We start from the raw sequence: 19814 nt of genomic DNA, 5'->3' as shown, positions 1-19814 counted from the left end.
AGAAATCAGATGGTAAGTAGTGAGGCAATAGAATCAAGTCAAGAGCTTTTCTTGTGGAATGTTATATCTTGTGTGTGTTGGAAGGAAAACTGAGAGGAGCTAGTAGAAAGAGATAAATTGAAGATTGTAGAAATAGTGAAAAATCGATAGGAGGAGATTCTAGGGGAAATGTAAGGTATTGTTCAGTGGCCTCACAGGTTGGGGGCTTAACCCCAAGAAGATGCAAGGATACCTTAAAGGTAGAGGATGAATGAAGAAACAGATTTATTTTATTTTATTTTATATTTTTGCTTTTTGGAAGGCAATTGGGGTTAAGTAACTTGCCCAAGGTCACATGGCTAGTTTTGTGTGTGTGTGTGTGTGTGTGTGTGTGAGGTGTCTGAGTCTGGATCTGAACTCAGGTCCTTCTAAGTCTGGGGCCGGTGCTCTGTTCACTGTGCCACCTAGCTGCCACAAGAAACAGACTTTTTAAAGTTGTGAAGAATAAAGTGAGAAAACATCAGTTCTCTTCTTCATTCTTTCAGTAAAGTAGGGGACAAGATCATCCACCAAGAAAGAGGGATAAGGACCCCTTTTTAAAGCAGTGGACAACCATTAAAGGACTAGAAGACTTGAGGAGTATGGGAATGTTTGAAAAGTTGGGAGTGGTCTAGCTCAATTATAGCATGAAGGACCTGGTTGAATTTAGCATGAGTTTATCCAGGTTAATGGTTCCATTACTTTCTGCAGTAAATCTTTGCTATTATGTAGTATAAATTCAGAAAGCCAACATTGTAAGTGATTCAGAGTTAGACATTGAGCATGCCAAGAGAAAATCAATGCACAGACAGATTCTAGAATGTTGATTAGGGCAACATTTATTAATGTTCCTGATGACTTCCAGAATAGAGCTAAGTTGAAATGGACTGGCAACTTATTTACTGGGAGCTAAGGGAAAGCAACAGTAGATGTCAGATTGTGGAAGGTAAGGAGCTGGTCAGTTGAGAAGGGAAGTTTTTAATTTGGGATCTCAGAAGTGAAATAGTACATCAAAGATCTTTGTGTTAATATGTCAAATTATGACATAATTTCAGGCAGTTTTTAATAGCTTTCTTTTTCATAAGGAAGTATAGCATTTGTTAATGGAATTGGAATTCCAAAGTTTTAAATAATAATTTTGGACAAGTTAGTAACTTTTGTGCTTCAGTTACTGCCATCAAAGGGGATGGAATAATAAAGATAATACTTTTTAGTACATCTTTAATCTTTGATTTGATAGTTATATAGTTATGATTATAGTGACAGGCAAGAAATTATTGTGAGTTTTCTAAATTTCATGAGATAGCTATGGATAATTTTAAACAACTTATTTTTGTAGTGTTACTACTATAAATGTGTGTACATATTTTAAACTTATTATGTTGTATATGACTTATCTTATTATAGTTGTATAGTATATATATGCTCTTTCGTGCATACTATGATAATTTCCATTCTTTAAAATGAGAAAAACCATATTAATTGTATGTTTCTTATGTTACTAGCAGCTCCAAATAGCAAGTAATTAGGGGATGAGAAAACAACCACTTAATTATTTATAATTAGCACAATACATTTCTCTTCACTCAAATGTACGGTATGGTATTTGTCCTATGATTAATTTGACCTTATTTTGCTTTTTTTTTTCCCAAAATGCTGTGGGAAGGAGCAAAAGAAGGGGTAGTTTAAAAATGACAAGCATTAACACCAGTACTTTGAGATTAATAAATTGGTGGCATTTTCTTTTACTTATTCTCATTTTTTAAAAATGATACAGACTCTATAATTGTATTAGTAGTTCATACTTAGTAACTTTGGACAAGATAAATTTGACCAAACTTAAATAATAGAATGTTCTTCCCTAACAATCCCTCTGAAATTGGACAACTTTCATCTTTTCTGTGAGGAAGATGGGAGTGTTTGAAAAGTTGGGGGGAGTGGGGAGTCACATAAGCCAGCTGGACCTGGGCTTATGTGACCTGTCCTGCATCTTTGTAACTGAAGGTTTTGTTTTTGTTTTTTTTTGTAGGGTAGGGTAGAGGGATGATCGGCTGCCATAGTATAGTGGATTTTTGTGTATTCGTGTGTGGAAATACAGGCTGGGGGGCAGTGATAGTTTTGTTTTCTTTTGTTTTGCTTTGGGGGTAAAAGCTAGAGGCTAGACTGTGTGTAGAAAAATAAACTGGAATCTATATATGGTGATAAATCTAATTTATTTTATGTAATAAAATTGGAAAGAATCTCCTTTGGTTTTTTATAAGCCTTTAGCCAATATCTCTTTCTGTACAGTTGTTTTATATGCTACCAGAACCTAATCCAGATGGAGATACCCTTTAACTCCTTTGTGTGGTATTTATAAATTTAATAACGCTTTCTCTTCTTTTTTATCAGCCGTTATTTAAATAAAGCTTTTCACATGTGGTCTAAGAAAGATAAATTCTCATCTACTTTTATAAATAATGTGATATCCCATACCGAAACGGAACACTCGGCACCAGCCTGGATGTTGCTCTCCAAGGTTGCTTGCTCATCACCTAAACTGGATTACACCAAAATAATTGAATCCTGGGAGAGAATCAGTGGGTGTGTATGCTCTTAATCTAGTTATTGATTGGTGCTGAAAACAAATCCAAGCCAGTGTCTTCCTCCAGTATAAGGAGTTTGTTGTTTCATAGATATTAAGATCCAAAACACTTTATTTTAAATTCCATTGTGAAAATTAATACTTTAAAACACCATTTTCTAGTACATTAATCCCCTTAGAATTTCCTACAAATATGACTTACTTCTAGCATCAGTAAAACAAAAAGAATGATACTGTTCTTCTCAACAGTGTCCTCTTCTAGTTTCATATAGCTATTTGTCTTTTACCATCCTCTAGGCAACAGAATATTAGTTCTGACACTACAGGACATATTCTGTGTGTGATTGGGCATATTGCAAAACACCTACCTAAGAGTACTCAGGAAGAGCTGACTGGTAAGTATTTCTGTAGTCTTGTTGAGGAAAAGTTTTTACTTCTTAGTTTAGTTGTATTTTTTCAAACTGAAATTTCAAGTGGTTTGATCTCCTTTTTAGATGTTATCAAATGTAAACTGAGAGAGTTTCAGTGGCCTCCAGAGGTGATTAGTTCAGCTGTTGATGTTCTGCAAAAACTCTGTCATGCATTTGTAGAGACGACTGAGGAGGAACAGGTAAGGTCATGTTTAATCCCACGCCACCCCCCCTTTATTAAATCAGTGTTTCCTGTTTGGCTAAAGGATCATTGTGATTCTAGAAAATATTTGTTTTTCTTAAGATGTACCAGTGCTTCCTAAACAACTCATCTCTCCCTTCCAAATTTGCCCCTTTTTTCTGAACATTCTGATTTCTGTTGAGATTATTAATATCCTACCAGTCTTCTGGTTCCCGACTTTTGTGACTTTTCCTTCACCCTCATTCCACATGACCACTCAGTTGCCAAATCTTATCATTTCTACCACCATAACGTCTCTCATATCTGACCTCTTCTGTCTACTCACATGGTCCCCAATCTGTTCTAAGCCCCCATTTTATCTCTCCTGGGTTATTGTAAGAGCCTCCTAGTTGGTCTTGTTGCCTAAAGTTTCTCCCCTTTCTAATTCATCTACCACACAGCTTCTAAAATGATTATCCTAAAGCACAAGTCTGATTATCTCACTTCCCTAATTAATAAAATTCATTGTCTTCATATCTCTAGGATAAAATTTAAGCATTTCTGTTTGACATTTCAAGTCCTTCCCAATTTAACCTCAAGCTGCTTTACCAATCTGATATGTTGCTTTCATTCCCTTAATCCTCAGTCCAGTTAGACTGGTGTAAATGCCATTCTTCTTATGGGACGTTCCTTGTCTTGTCTTGGTGCCTTTGCATTGGCCACCTAAAGTCCTTTGAAGGCAAACTCTTCACACCTCTGCCTAAGAGAGCTCTTTATTTCTCTCAAAATCAAACTCATATTCCACATGAAACCTTTACTCATTCTATACCCTCCCTCCCTCAGCTGCTAGTGCCTCCCTCCCAAAATCATCTTGTATTTATTTTGTAAATTGTGTGCATACTTACATATCTGTGTATCATCTCCCCGATAGGATATAGATTCCTTGAGGGCCAGGACTGTTTCATTTCTGTCTCTGTAGCCCCTGCACTGAGCAGTGTCTGGCACATAGTAGGTACTTAGTAAATGCTTATTGACTTATTGGATGATCTTTCAGGCTCTTTTCAACTCTGAAGTTCTGTGAATTATATGTGTCTCTTACACCTCCAGTATCTTCAGTAGATGGACTCATTGATAGTCCCAGATTTCTTTATGCTCTTTCTCACTTATAACATTTCTTAAAGACCCTGTGTTAGGCACTGTGAGAGATGCAAAGATGAGTTAGAGGTCCTCCTTTCACAGAACTTATAGATAACCTTTTTTTTTTGTTTCCGCTATTTTGAACAGTGATAATATTACTATTTATAATATTGTTAACATTATTGTTAAATAACATTTATATAGCACTTTCAGGTTTATAAGACACTTTTCTGAAACAACCTTTTGAGGTAAATAGTATAGTCCAAAGAGATGGCTAGGCATTGTACTCTTAAGATCTCTTTGACTTGAGCATTTAAGATCACCTTTCTTTTTTTTTTTTCTTTTTTTGGGAGGGTAATTGGGGTTAAGTGACTTACCCAAGGTCACATAGCTAGTTTTTTGTGTTAAGTGTCTGAATCCTGATTTGAACTCAGGTCCTCCTGACTCCAGGGCTGGTGCTCTATTCACTGCGACACCTAGCCACCCCTCTGTTGGATTTCTTTGGCAACTTGAAATCATAGCTTCCCTTTTCCTTCATTAGTAGTCTATTTGGACTTTATTTACTTGTTACCTAGGAGGCAACATGGTACAGAGTAAAAAGCACTGATGCTGGAGTTGGAGGACCTGGGTTATTCCACCTCTGAAACTACCTGTGGGACCTTGGGCAGGTCACTTGATCTCTTTAGGCCTCAGTTTCCTCATCTGTAAAGCAGGGAAGTCAGACTCAGTGACCTCTCTTTCAGGTCTCTTTCATCTCAAGATCTATGATCTTCTTACCATGCCTATGCTCTGGTCAAAAATATATCATAGCATTTAATATTTCTGAGGCAAAAATATTATGGGCAATAAGACAGATCATGATTAAAACTAAAAACTAAGTGAAAGCCAATGATTCATGTAGCCAATGATTCAGGTAGAGCACAAACTTCAATTTATACAGCCTTCACTAGGCCAGTTAGAGGAAATAGCTTACCGCAGGAAAATGAGAATGACCTAGTGAACTATTTCTGTAAATCTCAAATTGACAGGTTAGATGGTATGCTTATCAGATTTTCTGGATAAAAAGTTGTGAGAAATAATTAAGATAGTGTATGGCAGAATGAGGATCTAAAAATTTTAGTTGTCTGGAACAAGGGGCTAAATCTAATAGAGTGGAATTTCATGTGGATATATGTTGAAAGCCTGAATTTGAGTTGCAAAAAAAATCAGTTTTACAGATATAATATGGAAGGAAGGGTATGTTGTTAGCATTTCATGTGAAAACAAACTGGGAAGTTTTTTTTACTCTTCATTTAATTTTGTTTCCCAGTTGTGTCTAAAAACAATATTTCACATTTGTTTTTTAAAATTTTGAGTTCCAGATTCTTTCTCTCCATCTTTTCCCTCCCCCCTCATTGAGAAGGTAAGCAGTTGGATATAGGTTATACATGTTCAGTCATGCAAAACATTTCCATATTTTTCATCTTATAAAGGAAAATACAGATAAAAAATTACAAGAAAAATAAAGAAAATAAAAGTATACATCGATTTGCATTCAGATTTCATCAGTTATTTCTCTGGACATGCATAGCATTTTTCATCATAAGTCCTTTGGAATTGTATTAGATCATTGTATTCCAGTTCTTTACTGCTATAAAAGAGCTGCTATAAATATTTTTGCCCATATAGATACTTTCCCTTTTTTTTTAATCTCTTTGGGATACAGACCTAATAATGGTACTGCTTGGTTAGAGGGTATGCACAGTCTTATAGCCCTTTGGCCATAATTCCGAACTGCTCTCTAGAATGTTTGAATCAGTTCACAACTCCACTATAGCTCATTAGTATCTCACTTTTCCTATATTCCCTCCAACGTTTGCCATTTTCATTTTTTGTCATATTAGCCAATCTGATGGGTGTGAGGTGGTACCTCAGAGTTGTTTTAATTTTCATTTCTCTAATCAATAGTGACTTAAAGCATTTTTTCATATGACTATAGATACTTCTTGTGAAAACTGCCTAGTCATCATTTTTGACCATTTTTCAATTAGGGAGTGGCTTTTATTTTTATAAATTTGACTCAGTTCTCTATATATTTGAGAAATGAGGCCTTTATCAGAGAAACTTACTGTAAAATTTTTTCACAGTTTTGATTACTATGTCTTTCCTTCTATCCTATCTTCCCCCTCCATTCACCCTGTTCATCCTCAAAAATGTTTTGCTTCTGACTACTGCCTCCTCCAGTCTGCCCTTCTTTCTGCAGATCCCTCACCTCACCCTCACCCCTGCTTCTCTTATCCCCTTCCTCTCCTACTTTTCTGTAGGGTAGGATAGATTTCCATACCTAAGTGTGTATGTTATTCCCTCTTTGAGCTAACTCTGATGAGAGTATGGTTTGTACATTACCCTTCACCTTCTCCATCTTCCCCTCCATTGTAAAAGTTATTTTGTGCCTTTTTTATGTGAGATAATTTACCCCATTCTACCCGTTCCTCTTCCCCTTCTCCCAGTGCATACCTCTTTCTTACCCCCTTTATTTTTTTTTAGCTATCATTCCATCATATTCAGCTCATAACCATGCCCTTTATCTATGCATACTCCTTCTAACTGCCCTAATAATGATAAAGTTCTTGGAAGTTACAAGTATTATCTTCCCATGGAGGAAAGTAAGCCATTTAACCTTATTGAATCCCTTATGATTACACTTTCCTGTTTACCTTTTTATGCTTCTCTTGAGTCTTGTATTTAAAAATCAAATTTTCTGTTCAGCTCTGGCCTTTTCATCAGGAATGTTTGAAAATCATATTTAATTAAAATTTTTTCTTCCTGAAGGATTATACTTAGTTTTGTTGGGTAGGCAATCTTGGTTGTTTTCCTTTGCTCTCCAGAAATATATTCCAGATCCTCAGATACTTTCCTATAGAAGCTGCTAAATCTTATATTATCCTGACTGTGGCTCCATGATATTTGAATTGCTTTTTTCTGGCTTCTTGCAATATTTTTCCCTTGACCAGGGACCTCTAGAATTTGGCTATAATTTTCATGGGAGTTTTTATTTTGGGAATGCTTTCAGGAGATGATTGATGATTTTTTTTTTCAATTTCTGTTTTACCCTCTGGTTCTGGAATAACAGGACAGTTTTCTTTGATAATTTCTTGAAAGATTATGTCTAGGCTCTTTTTGATCATGGCTTTCAAGTAGTCTAGTAATTCTTAAATTATTTCTCCTGTATCTGTTTTCCAGGTTAGTTGTTTTTTCAGTGAGATATTTTATATCTTCTATTTTTTTTTTCATTCTTTTGATTTTATTATTTCTTGATGTCTCGTGGAGTTGCTAGCTTCCACTTGCTATAATTTTTTTTAGTGAGCTTTTGTACCTCTAACATTTAGCCAATTCTGCTTTTTAAAAAGTTCTATTTTGGGGTGAATTTTTGTGTGTCTTTTTCTATGTGGCCAATTCTGCTTTTTAAGGAGTATGTCTTGTCAGTGAATTTTTGTATATCTTTTTTCCTTTTACACAGTTTTGTTTTTTAAGGAGTTCTTCTTTTCAGTGGATTTTTTGTGCTTTTATATTTTGGTCTATTCTGTTTTTTAAGGTGTTTTCTTCATTATTGTTTTGTTTATCAAACTGTTGATTCTTTTTTCATGATTTTCTTGCATCACTCTCATTTTCTATCCAAATTTTCCTCTACCTCCCTTACTTTATTTTTAAAATCCTTTTTGAACTCTTCCAAGAATTCTTTTTTGCTTGAGATCAGTTCACATTTTTCTTTGAGGCTCTAGGAGTTTTGACTTTGTTGTCTTCTTCTGAGTTTCTGTCTTGTTCTTCCCTGTCATCATAGTCATTTTCTGTGGTCAGGTTCTTTTTTTGTTGTTGTTGTTCTTTTTTCCAGCCTATTTCTTAATTTTGAATTTTATATTAAAGTTGGCTCTGCTCTTGTTTTGGATGGGGCATCGTTCCATCTTCAGGTTTTTGTGCAGCTGTTTTCAGAGCTGGTCTTGGGGGTGTGTGTAAATTTTCAGTTCTTCTGAGGTGATATTATCTAAGGAGAGGTTTGTTTACTACTCCTCTGGCCTGTGCTCTGGTCTGTCAGCAACCACAAGCACTCTTTTCTGTCTTGGAACTATGATCAGAGTTACTTGCTCCCCAGTGGCTGTAGGCTCTGGTGTGCCGGTGCACCTCCTTGCCCTGGAACTGCAATTGGAATCGGCATATGGACAATGCAATAGAGTCCTGCACCCAGTGCCAGCAAAGGTACCCTTGTAATCTCCTTCTGACTAGTTGCCCCACCCTCTTACCTTCTGTGGGTTGAGAGCTCTGGAAACTGCTGCTACTGATTCAGTTGCCCCCAAGTCCTTCTGCTAGCTTGCTGAGGTTCAGCCTACTATTGGTTTGCAGGGTTTTCCCTGTGCTGGACTGTGGTCCTCTCTCACCCTAGTGTGACAGACCTTTCCTGCCAACTCTCTAAGTTGTCTCAGGCTGGAAAATTGTTTCACCCATCCTTCTGTGGGTTTTGCTCTGGAATTCATTTTAAGGATTATTTAAAATTCTTTAGAGGCAAATTTGGGAGAACACAGACCAGTCTTTGCCTTTTCTCTGCCATCTTGGCTCTGCCTCCAAAATTTGAAAGCTTTAGTTAACTGTTATCTGAATATATGTCAAGAGTATAATTTGGGTGTCAAACAACAACAACACCAAAACCCCAAATGAAATTGTAGGCTGTGTTAATAGAAGTATCATGAATAGAATAAGGAAAGTGCATAGTCCAACACTATTTGGCTATGGACAAATCATATCTTGAATTTTGTTTCCAGTCCTGAATACAAAAGTGGAGAAAGAAGCATACATTTTTAGACGTGGATACCCTGTGGATCAATTTTTCTTGCTTTGCTAATTTTTTACAAGAGATTCCCCCCGCCTCCCAATTTTGGTTTCTAACTGGGGCAGAGGAGCAAGAGGGAGTCACTATTTAGCAATTTCAGCCATTTTTTCAGTTGTGTCTGACTCTTTGTGACCCTTTCTTGGCAAAAATACTGAAATGTTTTGCCATTTCATTCTCTAGTTCATGTTACAGATAAGGAAACTGAGGCAAACAGTGTTAAGTGACTAGCCCAGGTTCACACAGCTAGTAAGTGCCTGAGGCCAGATTTGAACTTAGGAAAATGAGACTTCCTGACTCCACATCTAGCACTTTAACCATTGTGCCACAAACTGCCCTTTTTAGCAATAGTGATTTTAAAAAAAAGTCTATTGAAAATTTTTTTTAAATGCACAGATGAGAACAGGAGAAATTCAGAAGGAAGCAAGGTAAATAGGACAGTTTTGAAACTTATAATATGAAAAATTATATACATTATATGATGGAGATTCCTGGTGTTATATAGAATCCTCTTTGTGTATGGAAATGGCCTTTTTTATGGTTAAGTTCCAAACATAAAAAACTTTAAAATTAGAAGATAAAAATGATAGACTGAAGGTGTAGAATAAGAGATTTTCCATCACACATGACCAGTATGTTGGTTTCTCTTCTTAATGATGCTTTGTTACAAGGGCAGATTCATTTTGGAAAAGAGGAGAAGTTAGTAGAATGTGATAATGATTTTAAAAAATTGGTAAGGCATAAAACATTTTTCAAAATAATATTTTCTATTTTCCCCTGTTACATGTAAAAGCAATTTTTAACATTCATTTTTAAAAATTTGAGTTCTAAATTCTCTTCCTCCTCCCTGAGACAGTAAGCAGTTTGATATAGGTTATACATGTGCAATCATGCAAAACATTTCCATATTAGTCATGTTGTGAAAGAAGACAGGACACCCCTCCCCCCCCCCAAAAAAAATAAAGCAACATGAGAAAGATAAAGAAAGTGAAAAATAGTATGCTTCAATCTGCATTCAGACACCATCAGTTCTCTGGAGGTGGATAGCATTTTTCATTGTTCGTCTTTTTGAATTGTCTTGGATCAGTGTATTACTGAGAATATCTAATTCACAGTTGATCATCCAATATTGCTGTTACTATATACAATGTACAATGTTCTCCTGGTTCTGCCCACTTCACTTTGTATCAGTTCATCTAAGTCTTAATAGGTTTTTCTGAAATTATCCTGTTCATAATTTTTATAGTGTGATAGTATTCCATTACAATCATATACCATAACTTCTTCAGAAATTCCCCATTTGATGGACATCCCTTTGATAAGTATAAGGCATTTTTTAAATTGAGGGGGTTTAACCTCCATTTAATATTGAGGAGGTTTAACCTAGAGAAAAGAAGATTTGGGAAGGAAGAGATGATTACTGTCTCCCTATTATGTTATAGGTAAGACTATATGTCTTCAGAGGTTCCTATTAATATAAACATTCTATAATGTTGTAAAATATTTGAAAGATAGTTTTGTGGAAGAAAGATTAATTTTGACCTACTTGGTTCTGGAGAGCAGCACTAGGGCTAGTGGCTGGAAGATATTGGTGTTTGAGGGAGATGTGGAGATTTTGACAATATTTAGAAAACCTTCCAAAATTTTAGAGCCGTCAAAAAATAGAATGTACTCACTTGGGAAGTATAGTGAGTTTGCCAGCGATGGAGTCTGGGTGACTTTCTCTAAAGGATATTTTAGTGGGGATTCCTGTTATCAGGTAACATTTGGACAAGATAGTCTTTAAAGCTCCTTCTGTCCCAAAGATTCTATCCTCCTAAATCTATATAGAGTGTCAATGAACATTTTCAGTTTTATAACCGTGAGCTACATTTATTTATCTGTTCTTTGGAGATGGACCCTTCTATAGTTGTAATAACAGGTAATCAATACATTATAACTGCTTTTTCACACATAACACAGTTTGAAATATAATTAGTTGAAAGTAGTGTGTTATTTCCTGCATAAATTTTAACTGATATTTTCCTTCTATTTGTGTCATCAATATAGTGATTGTTTTTAGTTTGGTCTTCTCCAGCATCATTTTTTAAGAGTAGTTCAAGAAATTTTTAAAAGAAATTTTAGATGAGGAACACTTTCTTAAATCACACAAATGACAAAAAATAGTTGGCATATATTTAGTGAAATAGAAAGAAGAAAAGAAAGGTAGGTTCACCCAGACTACTTGATCCCAGTCCTTGAATTGAGAAGAGATCTAATCTAGTTAATTTTCACCTAATCTTAGAGGTAGAGTGGAAGTATGGATTTCACAAAGCCTTAAGTTCCTGGTTGATATTATAACTCAGGTCATACAAGTTAATGATAACATTTTGTAGGCAAGTAACAACATTAAAGAGGCAGCTAGATGATTCCGTGGATAGCTTGGAGTCAGGAAGATTTGAGTTTAAATATGACCTCAGACACTTACTAACTGTGTGACCCTGGACAAGTATTTAATCCTGTTTGCCTCAATTCCCTCATCTGTAAAATGAGCTGGGGAAGGAATTGGCAAACCACTCCAGTATCTCTGTCAAGAAAACCCTCTGGACATTATGACCCATGAAGTCATAAAGAGTTGAACATGATTGAGTAACTAAATGATGATGTTTAAATCATTTTAAAATTATTTGTGTTAAACTAAAGGAAAACATTTTTATCGTAATATTGCTGAGAAATAAGATGAATTGCAAAAGACATTGTGTAATTTCTTTCCTTCTGGCATATAGAGTTGATGGCATAGGGTGGAGATGAAGGAAATGCAAAAGATCACAGGATTCTAGAGGCCATCTAGTCCAATACCCTCATTTTACAGATGACCCAGAGAAGTCATGAGATTTGCCCATGGTCCCACAGGACATAGCAAAATGGAACTCAAACTCAGGTCCTCTGACTCCAAATCCATCAGTCTTTCCATTGAACCATTTGTCTGGTTCAGACTTCAAAGAGAACCATGCTGCTTCCCCTTGAAGTCTGTAATGATTCAGAGAAATGGATTAAACATTTGTCTTTGGTAAGTAAGTAGCAAAGAAGGAGCTCTGTTCTTTTCCTTATAATAGCTTTATTCTAATTTAGGGCATTGGCCTCTTTCTACATATATGTCTGTTGACTTTGTACTAAAGTGCGGAAGTCAAGAGGAGAGTAACTGTTCAAATATAGACTATTCCTTATAAATGTCCCTTAACCAATTCTCACAGCCAGATTACTGAATAAAAGTATGTCTTTATTCTTAGCAGATTTTTGACTGAGAAATTTTGGTGATATACTACAAAGAAAAGATACAAAAATATGCTGGTTCAGGGGCGGCTAGGTAGCACAGTGAGTAAGAGCACTGGCTCCAGTGTTGGGATGACCTGGATCAAATCCAGGCTCAGATACTTAGCACCACACCCAGAAATAACTGGCCGTGTAACCTTGACCAAGTTATTTAACCCCGATTGCTTAAAAAAAAAATTTAAAAAAATATGCTGGTTGGGTTTTTTTTTTATGACTTTTGAATACAACAGAATTTATTGTTTCAGATGGTTTCTATTGCATAGGTCAGGGCATAGGATATACACTCTTTGAAGGCGTGGACTATTTTTCATTTTTGTCTCTATATCCCCGGTGTCTGGAACTGTACCTTGCTCATAGTAGGCAACTCAAAAATATTGAATATATCCTATATTTATTTTGGCATAGGAATTACTGAACCAGGTCTGTGGTGATATCCTTTCCACATGTGAGAACTACATTTCTAAAGTTGTTCTTAAAGAAGGTGGAACAGTAAATATGGAAGAAGACTTGTTGGTAAGCACCTACTCTTTCTTTTCTCCTTTTTTAATGGCCAATTTAAAAAATAATTTTTCTATTCAATGTACATCTCAAACATTGTTGGAAAATCATAAAAAAAAATAAACCCCAATAGTTTTTGGTTGTTGTACTATTTGATTTTTCTTATGTTCTTATTTTCTAAAATAACTATGAGAAACTTGATTACAACAGGTCAAACATAACAAGTGGTATATGTTGGTTAAAAGCAAACATAGAAATAATAAGCAAAGTGAATGATGAGTTGAGTTTGTTCTTCATTTACCTTTTGAATGAGAAAGTACCCTGTTAGGCATTTGAGTTTCAGAATACAGAATCAGTAAGTAGTGCTGGATCATTCCAAAGTAACGTCTAAAATAAAAACGAGGTGCTTTAGAATTCAAAACACATCTGACCTCCAAGAGGCATGAGTATGTTCTTTTACACAATTTTCCTACACTCCCTGCAATGGAATATGTTTCAGTGCAAGATATCCCTTCAGAGGGAGTGAAGGTTCAGCTAATTAACTGATTTATGGGCTGTAAGTCAAAAAGTATTTTATGGTAACTCTGAAAAGTACTGATATTAGGATCTGACACCATCCAGTAAAGGAAATAATGAGCTAATTCTTAGTGCTGTTCAACACTGGTCATCATTTTTAAAGATCAGGTCATTTTTCTAATCCATCTAAAAGTTAAGAGAAAGCCTTTCTTATAGCCCCTTTTTCCTTTGCCAGCCCAGCACTTGCAGTTCTGAGTGATTGAAGACCATCATTATTTTTCAGAGAAGGATGTTAGTGCCTGAGGCATTATTATGTGCATATTTTTATATTAAATATTATCAGTATCAGAAGGAATGAAAATGTTGTATAATGATCCACAGACTATATGGAATAGACCTGATTCTCAAAGTTTCTCCAGTGACATTGACTTTTTAATCCCTCTGAAAGAATCTAAAATCTCACTGTTCAAACTAGATTTGTATTTTAAAAAGTAATTTTCCCAAATGTCCACTTTTTCTGACTAATCTGATTAGACTAATTTATTGTTAAGTTAAATCTGTCACTAACACTTATGGAATAGTCAAGATAAATATGAAGAGAATTTTTCCTATGTGCAGCAATTGGATTTTATTAGATGGAACTTCTTATCATTGTCACATATTTCAAACAAAAATATATTTAAAATTTTAAACTGCATGCTTTCTTAATAAGAACTTAAGGTTTCTTTTGGTCCATTAGGAAGGTTGGTAACTTTAAAGGTTTTTTTTTCTTTCCCAATTTTGCTTTTAATTTAGTAAGTTAGTGTAAAACATTTTAAAATCACTAACAACTTGATGTTTCAGAGAATAAAGGAGGAAAATGTTATGAACTAACAATAACTATAATTTGCATAATTCTGTTTTTTGGTTTATTTTATTCAAAGCAGTTGCCACTGACTTTATCCTTGAAACATGATATAGCAACTATAGAATTAATTCTTTTTTTTTCTATGTTTGTCTTTGTAGGTGAGACATATCTTTACCTTAGGCGAGGTGGCCCAGCTATGTCCAGCCAAAGTAGGGAAACGAGTCTTTCTTTTGATTCAGTCTATCCTGGCTTCTGTTGATGAGGACCAGTGTAAGGCACATGAACTTACATTAACTCAACATAATGCAGCATTGCCAAAAGGCAATGTTAACATAAAGAATATATGTCATCTCTGCTTTTTTCTCCCTTAGTGTCTTCATCTCAAGAGAATTATAATCTTCCAACTTCTCAACCACTGTCCCAGTTCAAAGGCTCTGTCATGCCTCCACTGATAAGAGCCCACACTGTCATTACCCTAGGTAAGAGTAGTATAAGAACAGTGACATGAAATACTTGATTCTTCTTTTTTTGCCTTTAAATAATTTTGTAGTTCCCTAAATAAGGATAATTGTGGTACTGTGTTACACGTTTCTGAGTTTATATTTGCTACTGCACTGGTAGTTTTTACAAATACTGTCTAGTAATAAGCCCAAATCTGCATGTATAAGAGAGTGCTATAGAGGGGAATGATACATTGCTGACATTTTGACCTTTAGTATATAAGACTGTTAGACTTAGAAGAATTCCTGCGTGGGATTAAAGAAGGGGTCCAGGAACATGCTAATGTATTACAATTCTGTGTGTGTGTGTGTGTTTTCCTGGATTCTTGAACTACAAATCAATTATTGTAAGACAGCATTTGGAAAAGGAGGTTTTAGGTATTGAGAACATTTGTCTATGAATCATAGCTCTGAGTGAAGCTTTAAAAATCCTCTTAGAAATTAAACGTTAGCTTTTCTCTTAAGGTAAAATTTTTTTAGGGGCGGCTAGGTGGCGCAGTGAGTATAAAGCACCAGCTCCAGAGTCAGGAGGATCCAAGTTCCGGCCTCAGGCATTTAACACCCACAAAAAAAGATTAGCTGTGTCACTTTGGGCAAGTTACTTAACCCCAATTGCCCTCCAAAAGGCAAAAAAAAAAATTTTTAGTGTCTGGCAGATATTCTTTATAATAGTATACACTAAGCTAAACTTGTCAAAAACAGGGAGAATGAGCATTTATATAGCACCTAATGTATGCCAGGTACTGTGTACCACATGCTTATTATAAATACTGTCTCATTTGATTCTTACAACAACCCTGTGAGGCAGGTGCTATTATTATCCCCATTTTACAGTTGAGGAAACTGAGCCAAACAGGTAAAGTGACTTGTCTTGGGTGACACAGCTAATAACTGAGGATGGCTTTGAACTTAGGTCTTTGACTCCAGGCCTAGCACTCTATCCACTGGTTCCACCAGCTGTCTAAAATAGCAAAAAAATTTCCAGGCCTGAAAAACTTTTGATAGCTTTCCCTCCCATCAGAAAGAACAAAAATAATAAAATTAATGACATCATTATTCTTTCATACTTGCTCAGTACCAGTTCAATTCAGTTAATATTTATTGAGTTCCCACAGAATTGAATTATGTAGTAGATAAAGCATTAGCCTGGGAATCAGAAACTTAGATTCTAGTTATGGTTCCACAGAGATTATGAAGTCTTTTGCACAAGGATATATCTATCAAAGAAAACTTGGAGAGGTAGTAGGGTGTAATAGCAAAAGTACTAAATTAAGTTTGAGGAGATGTGGTTCTTAATCCCATTCCTGTGAGTAACTAGCTCTGTGACCTTTGGCACTCTACTTATGCTTTCTAGGTTCATATTACTTTGTCTGTGGAAGAAGGATTAGACTAGGCCAGTGGTATCAAACTCAAATAGAAACTGAGGTCACTAATCCGTACTTAAGGATTTCTTTGGGCCTCGTATTTGCTTAGTTTTAAAATGTAATGTTACCTGTATTTATTGTCTTAATTTATTTGTTTATTTATTTTGTTAAATACTTCCCAGTTACATTTTAACCAGATTTGGGTTGCCCTTGGGAGTATTGTAGGCTACATACTACCCACAGGTCACATGTTTGGCACTTCTGAACTAGATGATCGATCTCAGAAGTCCCTTTTTGCTTACGAGAAGTCTGGGAAAGGCACATATGAGGAGTGACAGACAAGTAAACTATCGTGTCTAGAACTCAGAGTGTGTGAAGGAGATTGATGTGCAGTAAGCCTGAAAAGGGGAACTACAGTCAATTTCAAGGGATTTTAAATACCATAGGAATATTTTTTTTTTCTGTTGGAGGCAGTAGGAGGCCAGTGGAGCTTCATGGACTGTGGAGTGACATGATCAGATCTTTGCTTTAAGAAAACCAGTTTGGGAACTGTGAGGAATGGATTAGAGAAAGTAGAGAATGATGAGGAGGCCATTGTAATAGTCCAGGCAAGAAATAATGAGAACCTGAACTAATGTGTCAGCCATATGAGTGGATATAAGAGGATGGATGGGGAGGTTTGATTGACAGTACTCTGCAACTCATTGTAGGAAGAGGTAAGAGTCATTGGTGACTTTGAGGTTACAAACATAAATGATTGAAATGATAAGGGGGTGTTTAAGGAGAATGATGAGTTCTGTTTGGACATATGAGATGGTTATGAGACATTCATTTGGACATGCTGAATAAGCAATTGGTGATGCAGTCTTGACACTCGGGAGAGAAACTAAGACTGAATATGTAAATATGAGTTATCTGTATAGATTTAAAAGCTGAACCCATCAGTTATCCATTGATAACACCTTCAAGAAAAAATATAGAAAATAGAAGAGGGCTGAGGATTGAGTTCTGAGATACACTCACATGCAAAGCTAGGCTAGGACATGAATAATTAATTATCCAAGAGAGGAGACTGAGAAGACTAAGGCAGGTGGTTGGAGACCCCAGAGAGAGGTGTTCATAAAAATCTGGGGTAGATAAAGTATTCAGGACAAAGTGGCAATCAGCAGTTAAAGTACACTGCGGACAGGTCATAAAGGATAAGACTATTTGGCAGTTAAGAGGTTATTTGTAATTTTGGAGAAAGCAATTTCAGTTTGGTTTTGAGGTTGGAAGCCGGACTAGAAAAATAAGAAGTGAGTTGTAGACAGCTTTTTCTAGAAGTTTGGCTATGAAGGAGAGGAGAGATAGAAGCCAATAACTTGAGTCCATGTTGTGAAGGGGCTTTTTTGTTCTTGGTTTTTTTTTTTTTTAATGGGGGAATCTTGGGCTGATTTGCATCAGGGAAGGAGACAGTAGGTAAGTAGAGACTGAAACTTAATGAGGTGGAATTGTGGTGGCAGTGACTCTAGAGGCAGTATGCTAGAGGAGAAGATGGGAGGGGGATGAGATCAAGGGCACAGTTAGAGGGGTCAGCTGTGGATAGGAGAAGTGCAACTCCTTCATCACAGAGTAGGAAGGATGGGGGATGGGAAGAGAAAATGGAGGGTGATTAGGGAGCTTTTAGATATAGAACATGAAAAAAGGCAGCTTATAAAGATTGACCTATTTTTTTTCAGTAAAAGTATGCGGTGAAGTCTTCTGAAGGTTTAAGAAGATAACGGGGTTATAATAACCACATTGGAGAGCTGAGTAGGGTAGAATACAAGATTTGCCTTGCTGTAGTTAGGACCCAGTTGAGATTAGATCAAAATTCATAGTGGATTTACTCTAGCAGCATGTGAGTAAGAATGGAAAAGACAGGTGGACATGTAATACATTGCAAAAGGTAATGTATCCAAAAGCTGAAGCTTACATGTTTCAGTGGATTTAGAGCTTACTTGTTTAAACATGAAAATTAGTTTTGGAAAAATGGACTATTCATCAAAGGTATGCATAGTATTCAATGCAATAATACACTTTCCTTTTGGAAAATTAAAGATTACATGTCAAAATCTTGTGAATTCATAAAAAAAGAAAGAAAAGACAGGTGTCCCTGGAGTTTGTCAAGGCAGAAGAAGCAAATGAACAAGAATGCAATTAATTAGGGCATAGAGGAAATAAATAGCAACCATCAAGAAAATTAAATCCTTGCATTTCTGACTCCAAGTTCAGTGCCTCATCTGTTAACGTTTTGTGGTTTCTCTCAGGTATGTTATTTCTAAGGCTGACACATTGCCTAATAGAGAAGGGAAGATTGTTTCATTAGGCTTTGACTCTCCATGGAATACTTCTCATAAAATCTCTAGAATTTACTTTCTTTTAAGATACTTTACCTTGTCCTGTTTTTAGTGTTGTGCCATTTTACTTTAGCTTCTTGCTTTATTGACTTCATGTTGTTGTTTGTATTGACTTATAATAAATGAAAACTTAGAGAAGATCAGCCTCGGGTGATCTAGGCATAAAACAGAACATGTCACTAATGATTAATTCTCTCCTATTACAGGAAAATTATGTTTACAGCATGAAGATCTTGCAAAGAAGTGCATTGCAGCCCTGGTGCGTGAGCTGGAGGTGTGTGAGGAAGTAGCTGTCCGTAACAATGTGATTATTGTTCTGTGTGATCTGTGTATTCGCTACACGGTCATGGTGGACAGATACATTCCCAATATCTCCGTGTGTCTGAAAGACTCAGATCCTTTCATCCGAAAGCAGACTCTTATTTTGCTGACCAACCTCTTGCAGGTATGTAGAGTTTATGAAGTTAAAGCCACAGATAACTAATATGTGCATGGCACAGTGTTAGGCATCAGATATGCAGCAGTGAAAAACTGATGTCTGCCCTCAAATAGCTGAAAGTCTTTATGAAGAGTTATTAAATGCATGTGAATAAAAATAATACAATATAGAATTCAGTAAAGGTCAAGGAAAGTTCTAAACAAAGTACTATTAGAGATTTTGGCAAGGAAGAGATCCCTCACCTGGGGATGTGTGGAAATGTGAGGATTGCAGTATAGGCAGAGATCTAGAAGGAGTGTGTTCTGGTCATGAAAGATGGCTTCTACACATGCTAGCAAGTGGCAGAATACAGGGCATTTTGTCTCCTGGCAAAGGATGTAGTAAATTATCTGAGGGCAGGGACTGCTTCAGTTTTTCTTGGTACCTCTAGTACTTAGAATACTGTCAAAAAGCAGGCACTTGGGTGGCTAGGTGGTGTAGTGAATAGAGCACCGGCCCTGGAGTCAGGATGACGTGGGTTGGGATCCAGCCTCAGACCCTTAACACAAAAAATAGCCGTGTGACCTTGGGCAAGTCACTTAACCCCAGTTGCCCTCCAAAAAGCAAAAAATTAAAAAAAATAATAATAATATTCAGTGCTTGGGTGGCTAGGTGGCGCAGTGAGTAAAGTGCTGGCCTCGGAATTAGGAGAACCCGAATTCAGTTCTGGCCTCAGACACTTAACTCACACACACACACACACACACACACACACACACACACACACACACAC

The 19814-nt window shown here is 36.2% G+C and overlaps 1 protein-coding gene across 2 annotated transcripts in view; it reads left to right on the top strand.

Moving 5' to 3' along the window:
- Nucleotides 1–19814, top strand: part of NCAPD3 (non-SMC condensin II complex subunit D3) — a 127030-nt gene that overhangs the window by 67096 nt on the left and 40120 nt on the right. For both annotated transcript variants that reach the window (XM_069080117.1, XM_069080116.1), the window contains exons 17-23: nt 2410–2601; nt 2900–2997; nt 3097–3212; nt 12906–13013; nt 14520–14631; nt 14733–14840; nt 18810–19048. In XM_069080117.1, coding sequence (XP_068936218.1) covers nt 2410–2601; nt 2900–2997; nt 3097–3212; nt 12906–13013; nt 14520–14631; nt 14733–14840; nt 18810–19048 — 973 coding nt within the window. The remainder of the gene's footprint in view (nt 1–2409; nt 2602–2899; nt 2998–3096; nt 3213–12905; nt 13014–14519; nt 14632–14732; nt 14841–18809; nt 19049–19814) is intronic.

This window comes from Petaurus breviceps, unplaced genomic scaffold, assembly GCF_028583685.1.
Source record: "Petaurus breviceps papuanus isolate PSGF00001 unplaced genomic scaffold, PetGlider_PUasm1.0 91133, whole genome shotgun sequence".
Classification (NCBI taxonomy): domain Eukaryota; kingdom Metazoa; phylum Chordata; class Mammalia; order Diprotodontia; family Petauridae; genus Petaurus; species Petaurus breviceps.
The sequence above is the reverse complement of the archived record's forward strand: the minus strand, read 5'-3'. Positions and strand labels throughout refer to the sequence as shown.